We start from the raw sequence: 19,919 nt of genomic DNA on the forward strand, positions 1-19,919 counted from the left end.
GTTTGTTGTTTCTTTCATGTTTCCTTTCAAGCAATTTTAATTATACATTTGTGCTACATCAGAGACTTTGGAACACGGTGATTCAGCCTATTGCATCTAAAGCTAAATGCAGTAACCTTCTGGCAATACAAATATATTCCAGTGCTGTAAATAAAGCTGACATGCTCAAGAATTTTAAGCAGCTGGAAAGGTCCCTGACACCACACACGAAGCCCTAGAGAGCAAATGATGAGAAAAACATCATCCCCCCCCATCATAGCCTTTTCAGGTGTTTGTTTTTTTCTTCTAAGGGCATGGGAATAAAATGTATTTTCCCAGCTATTAAGCTGGTTAATAGAAAAAAAAAAAAAGAAATTTTAAAAATAGACTTATTTTTAATCGATTGCCCTAATAGCTATTTTAGATTAATCCTCCATATGTTGGAAGTCTGTTTGTAATCATGGTTCAAGACTGGTTTATCTTTTGCCCTTTTTACCAAGTTGCCTCAATATATAGAATATTACTGTCACCTTGTAATAATAGGAACTTAAAACCATACAGGGAACTATTTTCAAATGTGGTATTGAGAATTTTTCAAGGAAATCCCTTCTTCCCTAGTACTTTAGCTAACAGCACTTCAAATACTTTCCTGCTGTTAAAAGGGCCCTGAGGAAATAAGCTGCAGGTTACATGTTTACTTTACATTGGTGCTGCAGAGTGGGATATAGTTTTAGTGCAAAATTAGAAATCACACTGTTAACACAAAGCCAGCAGACAGGCTAGAAACATTTTGGCACAGTGCCATTATTATTTCCGTTGTAGAAAAGCAAGAGCTAGGACAAGGGGAGCTTGGAGAAAAACAAAACCAGGGGGTTGGGGTTTGCAATCAATATTAAACAAAATTTTTTTTAAATTTCAGTGAACCTGGTAGCATTTTGCCCCAAGCCTTATTTCTGCCAGGGTGGAAAAAACTTTCCATTGTGTACATTCTAAAAAGAAATGAGAATTGGTTCAGAATATTACCTTGTGTTTATCTTCAGCAGTTAATGAATTAAAGGTGTAATTATGTCGACTAGTCCACAAACATCATTATGAATTGTCTCTGAAAAATGGGTGAGAGAAAAGCTGAATGGTTTCGAATGAAACTCCATTTTTTTAAAGCCCTTACAATTCATACGTAGTACATTTGTTTTTCAGAGAGCAAAATTCTGAGCCTGCATTTGTTGAGCAGGTTCATTTAATTTTTAACAGAAGAATCAATTACGTTAAAACTGGCATAGCATTTTCTTAAAAAATAGTGTTGTTTCTAAATCGCTTTCCTATTTTCATTGCAGATGTGTGACTTGCAAGGTTCACAATTGGTGAGAGAATGTAGACAATATAACTTGTACATATTTTGAGGACTGAACTGGACAATCCAGGAAGTCCTTCTAGCCCAATGTTCCTACCTCTGCATAACAAACTTGTCTATCTGTGTGCATTCAGATATGCCACTGTTGGTTGTATCACTGAAAACAAAACAGATTCTTCTCAGTCACCTACTGATTTAAGCACTAGTAACTGGTACTCAGTTTATGCTGGCTGGCTGCCAAACGAAAGCAATTATGTGCAATAATAGCAAAATTAAGAGGTGAGTGTTGCCGTTTTACAGCAGGACATGGCAAAAACCATTTCCTTCTGTTGGCTGCGTCTTGATTGCACTCTCTGTCTCGCACACGCATGCATGCACGCACGCACGCACATACTCATTCTGTCTCTCTCTTTCTTGTGGGTTTTAACTTGGGGTCAGTGAAACCAAAAGAGGAAGAGTATAGACCACAGTACTTGCAAACAAAATGAGAATGGAGCTCTCTCTTAAGATAGAAAAGAAAAAGTTGTTGTTCTAACTGTGATAATGCTTGTTTCTCTCCCACCTACAGGTGTCCTAGTGGTAAATGTTACATGGCGGAACAAGACTTATGTCGGGACACTGCTGGATTGCACAAAACATGACTGGGCCCCCCCCAGGTAGGCAGCCATTCTGGATCTGCTTTTTCTCTCCTTTCTCCTTCAGTCTCTAGCAAGAAACTGTGCCTAGATTAATAAAAAAACAACTGTATATAATTGAAACCAGACAGCACAGAAATGAGTAATTCTCTATTACACACTGCAAATGGAGACATTGAGGAGGGATTTTTTAATTTCCTTTTGCTTCATGAATGGGAAAATATATGGAGAATTAAACTGAATTTGAGTGAATTTAAAGTATTTTCTTGGATGTTTAGAATATTTTCTCTCTCTCTTAAGAATACTGTAGAGGAAATGTTCTTTAATGACATTTTATTTGTGCTGGAAGTATTCCTATTTGTAAAGGGGCATCCTTCCCCTCTCAGTATTGCTAAGCCTGTTGCGTGAAGCTGCCTAGTTTTCATGTGTTTGTTTCATGGTTTCCCTGATAATTTTTCAGTCTGTCTGTTCTGATGACTGTTCTTGTTTACGTAGGTTTTGTGAATCACCGACGAGTGACCTGGAAATGCGAGGAGGCCGGGGCAGAGGAAAGCGGGCAAGGTCTGCTGCAGCTGCAGTTGCACCTGGAAATGACACTAGCTTTACAGAAGCAAGAGGACTGCAGAATAAGAACAGAGGTGGTGCCAATGGGAAGGGAAGGCGGGGTAGCCTTAACTCAAGTGGGCGTAGGACACCCCCAAATTGTGCAGTGGAGGATGTCAAAGCCAGCCCCTCATCCACAAATAAAAGGAAAAACAAGCCTCCGATGGAGCTAGATTTGAACTCCAGTTCAGAGGACAATAAATCTGGCAAACGTGTTCGTACCAATTCGAGAAGCACTCCAACCACCCCACAGGGGAAGCCTGAGAGTACTTTTTTGGACCAAGGGTGCTCTTCTCCAGTGTTGATTGACTGCCCTCACCCCAACTGCAACAAAAAGTACAAGCACATCAATGGACTACGGTACCACCAGGCTCATGCACATTTAGATCCAGAAAACAAACTGGAGTTTGAGCCTGACAGCGAAGACAAGATTTCAGACTGTGAGGAAGCATTAAGTAATGTGGCACTTGAATGCAGTGAGCCAAGCACAAGTTTATCAAGTTTTGATCCGCTAAAAGCACCAACATCTCCTTGTTCCCTTAGTACCCCTGGGACACCCAAGGGGAAAAGGGAGTTGACGAATAATGGCCCAAGTTCAGTTATCAATTCTAAAACAGGCAAGAATTCTGGGAAAAAGAAGGGTCTGAACAGTGAACTGAACAGCCTCCCTGTAATTTCTAATATGGCAGCCACATTGGACAATTGCTCAGGAGCAGATGGCAGTTTGGCTACTGAAATGCCCAAACTGGAAGCCGAAGGGTTAATAGACAAGAAAAATCTGGGGGATAAAGACAAAGGCAAAAAAGCTACTAATTGCAAAGTGGATAAAAACCTTTCAAAACTTAAAACAGCCAGACCCATTGCCCCTGCTCCAGCTCCTACTCCCCCCCAATTAATAGCTATACCCACTACGGCCTTTACAACCACCACTACAGGGACAATACCAGGATTGCCCTCGCTAACAACTACTGTTGTTCAGGCTACACCAAAGAGCCCTCCGTTAAAACCTATTCAACCAAAGCCCACAATTATGGGAGAGCCAAGCACTGTAAACCCTGCTCTCACATCACTCAAAGACAAAAAGAAAAAGGAGAAGAGAAAGCTAAAAGACAAAGAAAGCAAAGAGACTGGAAGTCCTAAAATGGATTCTAAGCTGGGAAAGCTAGAGGATTCAAAAGGGTCTGGGAAAGAGTTATCTGGACATTTTTTAAAGGACCATCTCAACAAGAATGAAGTGTTAGCTAATGGACTGTCAGAGTCTCAAGAGAGCAGGATGGCAAGTATTAAAGCCGAAGCCGATAAGGTTTACACTTTCACAGACAATGCACCCAGCCCTTCTATAGGGAGTGCCTCCAGAATGGAATGCAGCACTTTGGTGAATGGACAATCTTCTATGGCGCCACTGCATGTGTTGACGCAAAATGGTGCAGATAGTGCAACTGCTAAAACCAACAGTCCTGCTTACTCAGATATTTCTGATGCTGCTGATGATGGTGGTTCTGACAGCAGGTCAGAGGGCATGAGGTCCAAGGCCAGCTCTCCTTCAGATATTATTTCTAATAAGGACAGTGTTGTAAAAGGGCATTCTTCAACCACAGCACAATCATCGCAAGCAAAAGAGTCCCATTCTCCCTATTACCATGGCTACGATCCTTATTATTCTCCAAGTTACATGCACTCTGGACAGGTCAGCACCCCTGCAGCTGGGAACAGCAGTGCCCAACAGGGGCTAAAGATCAAAAAGGAGACTGAGGAAGAGGCTGAAAAGAAAGAGAAGGCAGAACCACCAGATTCCAAGAAAAATGAACCCAATTCTAATTTACAGCCACAACACCAGTCAGTAATAACTCAAAGACATCCTGCACTTGCCCAGTCACTTTATTATGGACAGTATGCCTATGGGCTTTACATGGACCAAAAGTCCTTAATGGTCTCCAACCCTGCTTACAGGCAGCAGTATGAAAAATATTATGAGGACCAGAGGCTGACAGAACAGAAAATAACACAAGCAGGGAGAGACTGTGAAAGAAAGACTGAACCCCCATTAAAGGAGCTAGGAAAGGATGATAACAAGCAGAAAAATATCCCATCTGCTACTATCTCAAAGGCGCCTTCAACTCCAGAGTCAAGCAAAAATAATGGTAAAATAGGGTCATCAGTCCCTAACAAAACGGAAGAGACAAGCAAGTCACAGATTCTTTCCAATCACCAGCAGCAGCTTCAGTCTGATAGCTTCAAAGCCAAACAAATGGAAAACCACCAGCTTATAAAGGAAGCTGTGGAAATGAAGTCTGTTATGGACTCTATGAAACAGACTGGAGTAGATCCTACCACACGATTTAAACAGGTGAGGTCACTGTAACTTGAACTTTTCTTAAACTGTACACAAAGGCTTTTCTGATGTAATTTTGTATTGCATTTTTCTATCTTTCCTGAGGGCCAATTTTGCGCTCCTTTCTCTCACTCCCCATCTCTTGAGTATTTTCCTACACATATTTTCCTAGGGCTGTAGAAGAGGGAGGATATATCCAGTGGAGGGTGACAGAATCCAGGTTTTAAAAGTTAATTCATTAAAAAAAAAATCTTAACTAAACATAATCCATATTTTATATTGAAATAAGTAAAAATAACATTGCACTGCCTAGTTTAGAAAACTGAAATTTCAAACAAGATAAGCATACTTTGTTGTCAGTGAACTTAAAATAGATTTGAAAAGTAGTTTACCTTTTTTTTTTTTAAAATGCCAGTTTGCATTTACTAAAGATGGATGAGCAGAACTTTGAAGAGCTGACTTGAAGCTCACCTCTTTTATCCCAACTTAATTTGACCTTTCCAAAACAATTAAGGGAGCATCCTTCCCTGTCTCCACTCCTACACCCTTTAGCTGAAGTCTAAGGCAAAACAGGCCTACACAGTGGATAAAATCACGGGCCCATTGATTTAAGTAGAGTCAGGATTTCATTCAGTGGTGATGCTTGTCCTTCCCAGGTCCTTGACTGCCTGAAGGAATACACTCCATTCAAGTGTACACTCCATGATATTAATGTGTCTCTACTGCAAATCAGTATTTCAGCAGTAGCTACTTCACATTCTGGCATTTGGTGTATCCTAGATTCCCCATTCAAAAACTGGCTTTCAGGGGGGTCAAGTGAAAGAGGATTATGGAACTAGATAGGAAGTAGATAGTAGATGGTTGGTACATGGCTGGCTTTGAGAAGATTTCTAAACACTCAGTTGACTATTTCAACTATATCATCATCGGTTATTAAATTAATCTATCATTGTTTTTTATGCTGTGAAGGTTGACTCTTGTACAAAACAAAATAATCAGCTATGTATGCCTTACATAAAAAAGAGCATCTTTCCATTAATGTTCAATAAAGATAGTTATGTTTTATGTCACCCTGCAGAGAAATCAGGTACTTACTCTATAACATGTTTGCAAATTGATTTGTAATAGTTGTGCATTTCTCATGCATGGCCTTCATCCTACAAATATTCGTGCACATTTATAATTCTACATGTGCAGATAGTCCCACTGAGTTGAATGGGAGTACCTAAATGTCTAACTTTCCTTTAATATGTAACTGTTTGCAAGATCAGAGCTGCTATAACTACCTTTTTTTAGAGACATCCATTTTTCAGGTTTATCATTCCAGGTAATGTGAATGTTCTGACATAACATTAAGTAGCTTGAATATTGTGATTTATGGGTGTTATCACACTGATAGGAAAATTTCTTTATAGAAATTAATTGAAATATGTATTTTATGTAGAATGTGATCACAGAACTATAATACACCATATGTATGCATTTTATGATTAAACAAGTCAAAGGCACAGGGAAGGATATAAGATAGAGCAATTTTATTGCATACTAGTAACAGTTTATTGTTATTACATTGTAATATTGGCTTAAAGGCATGCTGACCTAGTAACAAGCAAGTATGTCCTTTAATATGTGTAATCTAGGTGGATTATTAAAACTACTGTAAAAAAGGTATTTCCTCAGAGATGAGAAATACTAAAATGAACATGTTTCAAAACACAAAATCAAATAAAATTGTGTTTCTTCTCTACAGCAGGACCCAGATTCAAGAACATGGCATCATTATGTCTATCAGCCCAAATACCTTGATCAGCAAAAATCAGAAGAACTTGATCGGGAGAAAAAGTTAAAAGAGGACAGTCCTAGAAAAACACCTAATAAGGAAAGTTCCGTACCAAACCTTCCTGTTTCATTATCAAGCATTAAAGAGGAGCCTAAAGAAGTCAAGCGTTCTGATTCCCAATCAGTGGAAGACAGCAAGATAAAAAACGATGATCGAAAGACTCCTGTAAATTGGAAGGACTCTCGAGGTGCTAGAGTTGCAGTTTCCTCACCGATGAGTCAGCATCAGTCATATATCCAGTACTTGCACGCTTATCCTTACCCACAGATGTATGATCCCAACCATCCTGCATACCGTGCCGTCTCTCCTGTTCTAATGCACAGCTATCCTGGTATGTATTCTGGAACTAGCTTTTGCACTTTAATAAAGATTTACACACTAACAGTGTAGTAGTGCCTGCATTTTAATACTGGCAGTTAGCAACTCAGCTAAATTAGAAGCTTCAAGGATTTGTTTTGCTTGTTCTTATGCAAGGGAAAGTTCTGTGGATGAAAGCTGATTTAATACAAGATGCTCCTTTTATGAACTGTCAGAGTTCCCAACTACAGTTTCCACAACCCTTGACAGTCTGCTATTGCTGTGAGACTGACAGATAGTTTATTGCCTATAAAAATATTCTAAGCACTTACTGTCAGAACCATTATAGTTACTATTCCTTTCACTTAAGAGGACCCATAAATGTCTGAAATGGCTCTAAGCTCAACCCTCTTTATAACCCCCATTCATCAGAGTGAATTAGCTGAAGAAAGTCAAGGAACAAAGATACAATGTTATAGTCATATGATCCATTTCTGATGTTATCCCCTGTATTAGAATTCCCACATTGGTGTAACCAAAATGTAAACACGGTAACTTGATGTGGCATTTATTGTTTATCTGCAGGGGCCTATCTCTCTCCAGGATTTCATTATCCTGTTTATGGGAAGATGTCAGGGAGAGAAGAGGCGGAGAAAGTCAATACCAGCCCTAGCATCAATGCGAAATCAACCACTGAATCTAAAGCACTGGATTTGCTCCAGCAGCATGCCAACCAGTACCGCAGCAAGTCCCCTGCTGTAAGGCTTCCTCTGTTGTTATTGAAGATCAATACATACATTGGGGGATGGAAAGAAAAAGGGAGAGAACATCACCTTACAAATACTGCCTATATTTGGAGTCATGTTATGAATTCAAGTTGTCTTCTTTTTCTTTTTTCTTTTCTTTTCTTTTTACCAATACTTGAAGGAATATAATTTCAGGTTAGGCGGGGTCCTTGGCAGAAATTGGAAGTGACAAGTATAATAGGGTTCTGTGCTAAGATTCTTCTTAACTTATGTAAATAGATTCATATGGAAATTTAGATTCAGAGAGACGTGTTGGTGCATGGCACAGTTTATTGCAGTTTGCCAGGATGCTCCTGTTTGAAACAGATAATGCAATGAGAAGTTGAGCTGTGGGATTTGGTAATATCCCTTCAATATTTTTGCTGCAGCGCCATATCTTCTAATAGCAGATTACTGAAATCTGTCTTGAAGATCTCCATGTCGGAGCAAACATGGTTAGTTTGCTTTCAGATAAATTGGTGCCAGTTTTAATTGATGAAAGCAGGTCACAGACCTTAATTCTATTTTTAAAAGCAATCCTGTGATCCTGAGCTCAGTTGAGTGCTGGTTTGTTCCCCAGGGCAAATTAGAGAAATGTGAGAGTTAATTTATGTTCCCTGTCTGCAGCCCAAATAGACTGTCTGAAGAGCCATAGATCAGCTGAGCGTAAGGGAGCCCAGACCAGGCCTCCTACAAAACTGGTGGGGGAGGTTATGACTTGAAGGTGCTAAGTGCTGCCTGAGAATCCCTGTACCTTGGGGAATCTTCCAGTGCCTAGTTATGAGACAGCTTGGCACCCAAGGAGTAGTGCAGATCAGCTTGAATGAACTGCAGAATCAGGTCCATGGTTTGAGTGTTCAGTAGGCTATGCCAAATAACCAGGGTGTGTATGCATGTTAATAAGCCCCCGCACACACTTTTTTTTTTCACATATATTACATCAGTTCTCTTTCATCTCTCTATTGTTAGCCTGTGGAAAAATCAGCAGCTGAGCGTGAGCGGGAAGCAGAAAGAGAGCGGGATCGTCACTCCCCCTTTAGTCAGCGGCACCTTCATACGCACCACCACACACACGTTGGAATGGGTTACCCACTTATCCCAGGTCAATATGACCCATTTCAAGGTGAGCAGAGGTTTCCAGGTGTAGGATCAATGTGTTGTGATGCTGTTTAATTAACGTAGCAAGTATAATGTGAAGCTTTTTAAATAAAGAGATTGACCTTTACTTAAATGTAAACTGCTTTTTTGGGTTTAGGAAGAAGGCTTGAAAATACTTGGCTAGGAGTAGGAGCTGTATGATCAAATTACACTGTAACTATATTTTCACTCCTGGGTGATACTGCGTTTGAATTAAAAACTTGATTGTCAGAAAATTATTAACATTTTACTTATTACCGTTGATATCATTTACATGAATATTTTAAGTCATAATAAAAACTGACACTCACTGATTAGCAAGACCCAAAGGAGTTAAAAAAAATATAAATCTCTTACATAATTAGTCTTCTGCAAACAATGGCAAGCATGGAGAAGAGAGAGATGGTTTTATTTTGAAGACTTTTATGTACAATCGGGACCTTGCAGTCAACCTTGAGATTCTTACAGCCTGAACTTCCTAAATAGCACGTGAACTGTTTGTATTTAAGTGAATATAGCAAATGGTGTTTCACACGGGGAGGAAAAAAACACACAATAAAAGACGCTAGAAAAAAATTGTTCGCTCTCCCTAATTTATACCTGTCGTTGACTGTTTTCCCTAACATTGCATTCTATCAGAATTAAAAAGCATATTCACTCCCATGCAGCAAAGTACATACTAGCACAATTTGCAACTAAAATGACATTAATTCATTATATTCACTCAGTGCCTTCGGAGTCATTTTTCTGTGTAAAAAGTCTTGAAATTTCTAACTTTGATTCAGTGATTCCATATGCCTTATGGGATGCATTATGCTCATTCAGTAGGAAAAATGTAAAAATGATAAGTTATTATGAAAGCATTGTATTCCAAGCAGCTAGCATGTCGTTTCTGTAATTCACTGTGACTTTTGATTCTTGTTGTTTCCATTATTTCTACTGAGCTTCCTATTCAGGAATTTATACAAACCATTTAGCACCATGCAGTGCAGTACTTGGAAAGGAATACAATAAGGTAGAATGCCATATTTTCTTTTAAAATGCCTATTAAGGAGAGCTCAGTACATTGTAAGCAGGCATATTGGTCAGACTAGACAGGTTGTCTTACCTTTCTTCCTTGAAATGTTTCACATATGTGTTTGGTGTAAAGTGATTTGCTGCTGTTTGTGGTTCATGTTGTTTTGCACTGACGGCTATCAGTACCATTTCCCTTGAACACCACAAAATCCAGAAATATATCCACATTCTTTTCTTGCTCCTTTTCTTCAGGGTTGACGTCTGCTGCCCTTGTTGCCACTCAGCAGGTGGCTGCTCAGGCATCTGCATCTGGTATGTTTCCTGCACAAAGAAGGTAAATATCCAGTAAATCTTGAATTACACTTACATAGACATCTTAATAAGGAGGTGAGAAAGCAAATAATAGGTTTCTTCATCTGGAGGTCTACATCACTAGAGATTGCAGTTTTTATGGAGGAGAGAACAGTTGTTGGGATTTAGGGTTAATTGTAGCTTTATTCTTCTTAACATGACACATGTCTTTTACTGTTGTCCTTTAATCATAATGTAGATAATTAATCAGTGATACAGACGGCTTGTCTTCTGTGATTTTCAAAGAATATCATTTAGGTCTTGGCAACGTTAAGGCCATTATGAAATATAATAAAGAATTACAATTATTTAAGGAGGGGGAACTATATGACTAAACTTCTCTTATGTAGTCCCATTGGGTGCCTAGCTCACTGATTTTCAGATGCTTTTATTTTAAATTTAGAACTTACATAAGAATCATGTCTTTGCCTTTTAATTACTTGCTTCCTTTTAGGTAGGGTTTGTTTTTCCACCTCTAAAGGGAAAGAAAACCTTGTATGTAATAAATATCCTGTTTTAAGTGAAAAGCTAAATCCTGCCTAACTGTGGAGTCTATACCAGTGCTTCCATGATAAATCTGACCTGGTATTACAAATCCTGTGATACTATCCCAACTCCAAGCATGCCTGATGTCTTTCTTAGAGCCCCAGCTCCTGGTGGCAAGTTACTATACAAGAATATCTGTTTTCATTTGATTAAAAAGCAAGGTTATAGTTGTTGGAAGGAAAGCCAGAAATGTGATCCAAGTGGATCCTAAAGGTTCAAAAACCAGAAATCAGCTCCTCAGAACTCTATTGCTTTAAAACATCTCAGGGTTAGGGAGACCCAATTCAGGATCTTGGACCATTAGAGTTTACCAATGTAAATTTATTATTTTGTTTTTTATGCATTTTGTGTATTCAGTAAATGATAGAACAGGGACAATGCATTAAAAACTTCCGTTTTCTTTCTTTTTCAGAGAATGATGAGCTTGGAAATGTACATTGTCATGTGACTGGATCACATGAGGAAGCGCTTTATTACAAACATCAGTTCCATGGTGTTAATTTGAAATGCCTTAATGGCAGGCAAAAACCAGTCATTTCATTTTTGTAAATTGCAGATTTTATCAGAGTAACAAATGTTGCTGTAATTAGACTTCTGTTTTTTATATATATATATATGCGTATATATATATAAATATATATATATATATATATTCTTTACTTTTTTGTATCAGTAACCAGGCTCGCACACGGGGTCTGCTGCTAAGTTGCAAACCACACAGTAAATGAGAAATGTATTTGTCATGTTTAGAAAGTGTTAACCACAAAAGGCTGTTTGTTTCTTTTCTCCTCTTTTTGCTTTTTAATTGTAAATAAATAATGTTATGTATCAGTGTGCCTGAACCTTGCATACCCTTCTAATATTACCCACAAGCCTTCAGAGAGGCTAACTGTGATGATGACACTTTGGTACAATTTAGATGTCTATTTGGTGGCTCCTATTAAGATTCATCAGTGTAAAATGTTACTGTACTCACTGTTTCATTGTAATTGTGTATTGTGAGAGAGATACATTTGGAAGGCATGGGGTTGCCAGTACCACAAAAACTGTGTTGTACATAATGTATAGATTTTAAATGGGGAAATAATGAGCATCTGTGAATAATGAAATGTCTTTTTTGATAATCTTGAATGGCAAATAACCCAATAGCCTGCATACCAGAAGACATCTGTGATTGTTCTATTACTTGAATAGTCCTGCAGTCTTTTTTTTAATGTTTACAATTATCCAGTTTTAGAAGAGAGACTTTAATGCCATTGCCTGGTTACTTGTTTTATGCTGTAATCTAGTTTATTTTATGTAAAATGTATATTGAATGCTTTCATTTTTATACCTGCCTTAAATAATTTGGCAATCAGAATAAAAAAAAAAGTTGTTTTTGTATGTTTTGGCGTCTGTCTCAACTTGCTTTCTTTAGGGCGACTTAAATAGAGTGTGTCCTAGACACCAGCAGGTGCATGTGATGGAGTCTGGAGGCACCATGCAGCTGCTAGTATGCTTAGAAGTACTTCTGGCTTGGGTCCCAGCCATGCAAACCAGTTTAGCAGTATTTCCCTTGAAAAGCAGGCAAGATGATCATACCCCTTCCATGCCCAACCTGCTTTATTATCACCTCATCCCTTTTCTTTCCCTTTCAGACCTGTGGGGCTACAGCCAAAATCTACTGCTGTCAATGAAGTCTTTGCACTGATTTCAATACATGGCTTATATTTCTATTTAAATAACTAATGCCTGCATTTGAGAAATAATCAGCTGTGTGTACATTATATGTCCTGGGCCAAACTTTGCCCCACGTGTCATCCATAAAACTTCCCTGAAGTGTAATTTGTGCACAAAAATAAGTCGCCGACTTTAAGCATTCTTACCCTCATTATTCAGAAGTGAAAGTCTGGACATTTTACAGTGTCCTGTGTATTTTTTCCACTTTTATAAATGCAGCAAAACACTAAATTAGTGTATGAGATGACTAGCCAGATACTTGTAGGTTTTAACCCTATCTTTGACTGGGTGCCACTGAGAGAGCTTTTTGACAAGGTTTTTGAACTCTCTCAGCGTCTGTTTTGATAACAACATGAACTGCCAGAGGTCACAGCTTGTTTAGGAAATGGGTACTATTTCTCTTACCTAGTGAATACTTACTACACAAGGATGAATTAAAGATTCCCCACAGACAAGCATACTTGGATTTTTATATTACTATGATGAATCTGCCATTAATATTGCTATAATTGTTTTACTTTTATACACATAAAATCAGTCCCCTTAGTGACTAGTAATAACGTTTATTGATTTTACTACACATTATTTCGCTCTGATCTGCCCTTATCAGCCTGTCCTGAACATATTCAGAAAGCTTACAGTGCTGACACAGTACAAATTAACTTCATCAAGAAATGGGAAGAAAAGGTGTTTTTGTTAGGGGTCCTTTAAACACAGAATTCTTGAGAATTAAATAAGTCCCATATTATTTCTTTATTAAGAACTCAGATCGCTTTTGTATTGAAATGTGCCATTGATTTTTTTCTTTTTCAGCCTGGGTCATTAGTGCATCTTCAGCAAAACAGACCTTATAAATTCACACTACTGGTGAATCTGATTTAGTGCAGTTTAAGAGAGAATGTGTAAGTAACCAGAATGAATTGCTCTGATTGCTATAGGTAAGCAGCAGTTTAAATGATAATTAATGTTATAGCTTCATTACATCCTTGAGTCTGTAAGAGAAACTAACGGCCAGTGTCATTTACTGTTTTTATCCACTGCTCTTTCTTCTCCTTGGTGTTCCTTTGGGTTTAACACTTGCAGCATCTTACAGGCTTTGCAACAGCAAACCACGTCCAGGAGGTTAGAATGGCTGACATCTCCAAAGTCAGAACATGGCCATGCTTCCACATGTCAACGCTCAGGCATGGTGTGTACACCTATACTTGAGCTGTGTAAAGACCAAGGCTCCAAAGGACCGGTGAAGAATGAAGGTAATGTGGGGTATAAGTCCAGCAGACCTAGCCAAACATGAGAAAAGCTCAGCCATTGCCCCTCTCACAGCAAGCCTAAGTCCTTCCTATGTCAACCTGACACCACATATGGTACACATAGGAGTCATATTAATGCACAAAGGAACAGTTTGGTACCTGTTGGTTCCAGCTTAAGCTCATCACCCCAGCAGCAGCAAGTCATAGTCCAAGTCTATCTCTTCCTCGTCCTCATCGATGTAACCAAGGAATAGATGCTGCCTTTTCCCTCACAGTTTGTATCCCAGTGCATGTTCTTTGGCCCGGCAGGCCCTTCTTATCACCTGGAACCTGTAGAGGGAACATGACAATAAGCCTTATTTGTTTTTCCGTGTTTCTGTGTGCTCTGCAGAGTTCAGTTAATACAGTGGAGGTCCTAGCAGTAGTCATCTTCCCCAAATAGACTGAATACCTCAGCAGGGGTCCTGTTATTGTCATGGGTCTGTTCTTGCACTAGTATAAATTGGTTGGAATAGAGAAGAATTAATAACAAATAACAATTATAATTTGCCAAAGTCCCCTGCGTCTTAATTAGAGAGAGTAGTCTAGTTTGCTAAGATGGCTGGCCAAGATGGGCTTGAGGTTTTGAACAGGGAGGGTAGGTTCAGCTATATATGTCCCAGCAGAACCAATTTGCTACAGATTTGCCCTGGCATCAGGAAACACTTAGAACTGCCATAGCTGAATGTAGTCCATGTTCTCCTACTCCCCGATGCAGCGACATAGTTGGAGATATGCCTAGAGAACCGTATCTCTCTGGCCGGTGATATACTGGCCTTTTAAAAATGTATATTGGCCAGTATGCAATAGAACAGCCCTGATTCTCAAATATATCAGAGATGGGTAAGGCACACAGTGGCACAGGGAGTGACAAAAATGTGTGTGGTTTCCTACTTTAGTTTCTCCCAATGATGCCTGAATATTGCAGAGCACCAAGCTCATTCCCACAACTCCTCTGCATCTCTCCTCTAGCGACTGGTTTCACTCCAGCCTAAATATCAGATTCGTCTTTCTCACTCACCTCCTGTAGCTTCCTTCTCTTCTCTGGCTGCAGGCTTAAACCCCTGTATCTGCTTTGGTGATCTGATACCTTGTTAACTTCCCTTTTTTTCTTTTCTGGCTTGTCAGCTGTTTACCTTTCTCTTGTGGAAGCCATCCATAGCATCACTTCCTCTCCCATCACTCTCGTTTCACCTCTCAGATGCCTTCCATCAAGTTCCTGTGTCCCACTGCATCGCATTCACATTACCTGCCATCATCTTTACACCCCAGAGAATTTCAACCAGGCATAATTTTTCTCCTGCTCTCTGCCCTTCTTAGGCAGAATCTTTCTCTATCCATCTGTCTCTCTCTTTCTCCTTTTTATTGTAATATTAGCACTATCCTTTCCATCACATTACCTTATGCCTGAAAGTCTCCTGTTACTATTTCAACCACTGTTTTATAAATTCCTCTCTGAAAACATTTTAACATATTCTTAAAAGGCCTGTTGAATCCCTCCTCCCTTCAAAACTCGGGAAAGAAACCAATTCCATATGGGCATACAAACAGTTTCTTTTAGCCTCTGTTTCTTTAGCTAAGAGAATTGAAAACTCAGGGTCATTATTTATTGATCCTTCTTTAGTTCTACAAAGAGATGGCTGTTTTCCATTTGCCCCAATTTCATACCTTAGTAAACTCAGCATTCTGCATTAACCAGTCTGTAGCAATAATACAAAATGCATTTTCTCTTAACCTGATTATTTTTCCCTTTAGAGAATTTGGCATTTCCTAGAGTCCTCAACATTTCACTCTAGCTCAGAACCTTAACTCTAATCTTTGATTTCCTTAGGTAATACTAAAGCAAATACTTTTCAAGTTAAAAATATGTGCATTAATCAAGCTGAGCTAAGAGTTAAGGTTGTGCTGCTGATAGTGCTGTGATCACACTGTGGGTAGTAGTATTTTGGAACTGAAAAAAAGTATATTGTACACTTGAGAAGTTTGTATATATATTTAAGTAGTATGGTGTCTGGTGGCAGAACATGTGAACTGAGGTCAGTCAATATTGCCTTGACTGATACCCTACTTTCTTCACATATCACACCCCAGGATATAATGCATACCTTGTTTTTGAGCAGCAAAATTAATTTTAAAAAAATTGTCCTGAATCGTGGCTGCATAGAGCAGGGATAGAGCCTTCAGCTGATACACCCTCCCTTTCCTGCTTAACAGAAGCTGAAACCCTAGCTGCTCCTGGGAATGGTCTTCATGGGTGGATATATAATTCTGAAAATAGCTATTCTCCAAGTCTTTGGAATAGGAGAGAGACCAAGAACACTTAGTAGACAGCAAAATTCCTCCAAGAAAGGTTATCTTCTTTTGTGGAACATCAGGACCATTAAAAAGGAGAGACTATCATTAACACTTCCTAGACGGAAGAACAAGGAGCCATTAAATCAATTGATTTTCTCTAGCTGCCTGAATTGTAATGCATCAGCTGCTGCACTATGGAGCAGAGACCAAAACAGGTGTTTCAATATTGGGCAGAAAATCAGCTTCCACTGCTTAATACATACATCTAGTTTTGGGAGAACTGATTTTGTTCTGGGGAAAGGTGCGTGTTGTATATGATAAAATATTGGTTATTTTTTATTGTTAGTAACTGCTATTTGCAAATACACTTCAGCAGTCTTGACTCAGTTAACATGTTTCTTTACATGTGAGCTTTCTTATTTGTCTCTTACATTTAATTAGCAACCCAAAATCACTGCCATCAGAGTAGAGTAGTTTGACTCACCCTCGAAAACTAGAAAAAACAAGGTTTTCTAGTTAAATGTATGGGGGACTAGGGACCCATAGTCAGATACTGATCCATCCTGTTTGAATTCTTAAAAAAAACTATTAATGCAAAAGCTGGATATGTCCTCTCTCTTGTTGCTGCTGTTTTATAGCTTAGTCTTAAGAAAAGATGATGGAATGGTATAAAAGTAGATGCACTGATACATTTTCAGGGACTTGAACAGGGGGTCAAAAGATCACAATTTGGTGTCTTATGTCTGTTTAGATGCTTAATATGTGGAATAGTGTCTAGCTTTATTTTAAGTATATATTTTTTAAAATGTCATATTACATTTTCATTTTTCCTTACAATATGGGAAATGGAGAATATTGCTATGCTTTTGGAAAATAAGGGTTCCTAATGACTTACTAGTCTCCTACTTTCCTATTCCTACTTTGAATCACTATACAGCTGTTACCATACTACTATCACTGACCCCAGGGAGGGTTCTGCTTCAAACTGAGAACAGTGAATGACCTTTTTTGTGTATATGATTCTTACAAGTTGACTCTGCTTCATTATGGGGAAAAAAATCTATGAAGATGGTGCATTTTCACTTTCTTAGCCGTCTCTTTAAAGATCTTTGATGCACACAGAAATCCATTAACATCAGCTGAAGTTACTCATTTGCCGTGATGGAAGACTAGACCCTATTAAAATCCTCATGGTGGCTGTTAGTAATTTTTATGCAGCATATGCTAAACAGTTCTTTCAACATCCATAACAATTCTGAAAATTCTCATCTTGTCTGATAAATTAGTAAACTTTAGGATTTAGCAAAGGTAATTATTACTTGCAGCCTGATAATATTAATCATGCAGAAAACATACTATTTTTCACCATAAGATTATATAGAGGTGTACTTTGGGAGCTTTGAAAGCTGTTCTTATTATAGGTGAATAAAGCCTTTTACACCAAGTATATATAGTTCTGTTTCATTAGACTTAAAGTTAGTGCTTTCAACACCATTCCAAAGTTATTTTTAATAATATAACACTGTACCTTAATTGCATAATTTCCATCATTTGAGTTTGCTGATGCTGGAATAGTGCTTATTTATTGCTTTAAGGGTACTGTTACAGTATGTGTTCCTGAAACTAAATGGGATAGCACTTCCAGTTAAAACATAATCATCAGGAAACAAAGATCCTCTGAAAGCCAGTTTAAACACTGAAAAAAAAATGAATATTATCATCCATTTTTGTGACATATACTATGAATGATTTCTTCTTTTCTCATTTGATTGGTGATGAAAATTAGATTCTGTTCCAGAAACCGGGGTTTGCTGGTCTTATTTTCAGGCCCCATGACAAAGGCATATTTATGATATAATCTCTATAAAGCCACTGCAAGTAATGTGCTTAGCAACACAATTATTAACATTTTCTTGACTAGCATTAACTAAATGAAAAGGGGCAAAGTGTATTTGTCTTTAAATGTTTTAAATAAAATTCTGCTTGAATTGTAAAAATGAAGTACTCTATAAAACATCCTAGAATTCCCTGGTTGAAGGATGTGCCACATAATTAAAGAGCTGCTGTGAAAATTGATTGCGAGTGTTTATTTTCAGTTTTCTCCTTCTTATTATTAAAGTAATTCCGTATCTAAGAGTCTAGTTATACAATACCTTCTACCAGCATCTGATGGTCAGCACTTCCAAGTGTAAAAACATCATCTTGCTGAGGGTAGAAGTAGCTTTTGGGAACCATTCATTTTCCCTTCCTATGGAAATTGGGCAATTGAGTTTAATGGGAAATAGATTGTAGTATGAAAGTTCAGTTGTGCCTTTTAGGAATGGCTGACGTTAATAGAAATGTACAGCTGAACTGCTGAAGGAGTGAACTTACCTGAACAGTAACTTCCCCTTATGTGCTCCTTACCCATCTCTGTTGGTTGCTGCTAAAAATTTGACACACTTCTTCCTGCTCCATGTGGAGTATTTTTCTTCCCAGGAGGTAATAGGAGTTAGCACACCATGGACTAAGGAGAGTCAGGGACACAGCTGACTCATTCACTGCACACAAATGATGCAGGGAGGCTTTTTGTGGTCTCCCTTTGCCCATTTCTAGTGAAACTTGTCACAAGTTGACCAGAAATTAGTAACGGTTTGGGAATGGGTGAACTATACCTTGCCACTGATTTTAAACAGAAATGGTCACAAAGAATTAACGGCTGGTAAGCCTTTCCTCTCTTATCGTAATATATCAGTTTAACCCCTATTCTTTCTTACAGTTTCTGCTGTGCTAATTCAGAATCAGTCTTTTGAAATGAGCTGGCCAATGCCTTTTTTTTTTGTTTTTTGTTTTTATAGCGAGATGGGGCATTGTTTGCTAAATCCTCAGCTTGTGTACACAGCTCGTAGATCTACTGAAGCCAATGGAGCTGCTTCTATTTACATCTGGCCCAATGATGGAGTAGAAAGTAATTGCTCCAAAACATTAGGAATGTGAAGTAGAGGTTAACAGTCAGCAGGATGTCACCAAGAGTAATAGATCAAATTCCACTCTATGCTATACTATGCAACTCCAGTTGGCTTGGAGTTGGTGTAACTAAGATACGAATTTCCCCCATTGAAAGGAAACAATCACTGCCATTGGTATAGCCCTCAATAAAAATGTTCTGGTTGCAGCATCTGTTAGAGGCCATGCAAGCTCCTTGCTTACCTCTGGGGTAAAGGGTGGAGTGACCCTAATAGCCAGTCAGTTCGTTCTTACCACCCATTGGTAGACAGCTGAAATAACCTGGGTGTCCTTGATGTTGTCTAACTTGCCATGTGGTACATGCTATAGTACAAGCTATTCATTTTTCTTACATCTATTGGCAACAGTAGCTTATTAGCTTAATTCAAGTTACCAGTACTGGAGTTTTTACTCCTTGGTTGTACTCCAGTCTCCAAGGTTAAAAATCTTGCAGAGGGGTAATTCTCCTAAATGGTAAATATACCAGTACCTGTACTGAGGGAGATCCATATCCCTTGATTTGCAAATCATTCAAGACATGCACCCAGAAGGCCAGGGAATCTCCAATAAACCTTGATTTGACAGAGTGCTGAGTCTGGGAAGTTTCTGACTCAGAAGTGAACCAGCAAGAAGTTGTTGACTGCTGTAAAAATTCATGCTGCCAGCCCTCCATCTCCCAAGAGACACCGCTCTACAATCTCAAAGACTGAAAAAGCTTAGTGCTCATTTGAAGACCCTCAGACTGATTCCAAATGACC

General features: G+C 38.6%; 1 protein-coding gene across 5 annotated transcripts in view; it reads left to right on the plus strand.

Moving 5' to 3' along the window:
- ZNF608 (zinc finger protein 608) overlaps positions 1 to 12,256 on the plus strand; it is a 104,095-nt gene extending 91,839 nt beyond the window's left edge. For 2 of the 5 annotated variants that reach the window (XM_019554980.1, XM_019554979.1), the window contains exons 4-10: positions 1,899 to 1,986; positions 2,461 to 4,915; positions 6,651 to 7,071; positions 7,623 to 7,795; positions 8,792 to 8,945; positions 10,229 to 10,310; positions 11,286 to 12,256. In XM_019554980.1, the coding sequence (XP_019410525.1) occupies positions 1,899 to 1,986; positions 2,461 to 4,915; positions 6,651 to 7,071; positions 7,623 to 7,795; positions 8,792 to 8,945; positions 10,229 to 10,310; positions 11,286 to 11,292 (3,380 nt within the window). In that variant the 3' untranslated portion in view covers positions 11,293 to 12,256. Of the gene's footprint in view, positions 1 to 1,898; positions 1,987 to 2,460; positions 4,916 to 6,650; positions 7,072 to 7,622; positions 7,796 to 8,791; positions 8,946 to 10,228; positions 10,315 to 11,285 lie in introns of those variants that run through there. The other 3 variants (XM_019554982.1, XM_019554983.1, XM_019554981.1) reach the window with 3 other exon arrangements.
- The last annotated feature ends 7,663 nt before the right edge of the window (positions 12,257 to 19,919 follow it).

Source organism: Crocodylus porosus, unplaced genomic scaffold (assembly GCF_001723895.1).
Source record: "Crocodylus porosus isolate Cpor-Errol unplaced genomic scaffold, CroPor_comp1, whole genome shotgun sequence".
Lineage (NCBI taxonomy): Eukaryota > Metazoa > Chordata > Crocodylia > Crocodylidae > Crocodylus > Crocodylus porosus.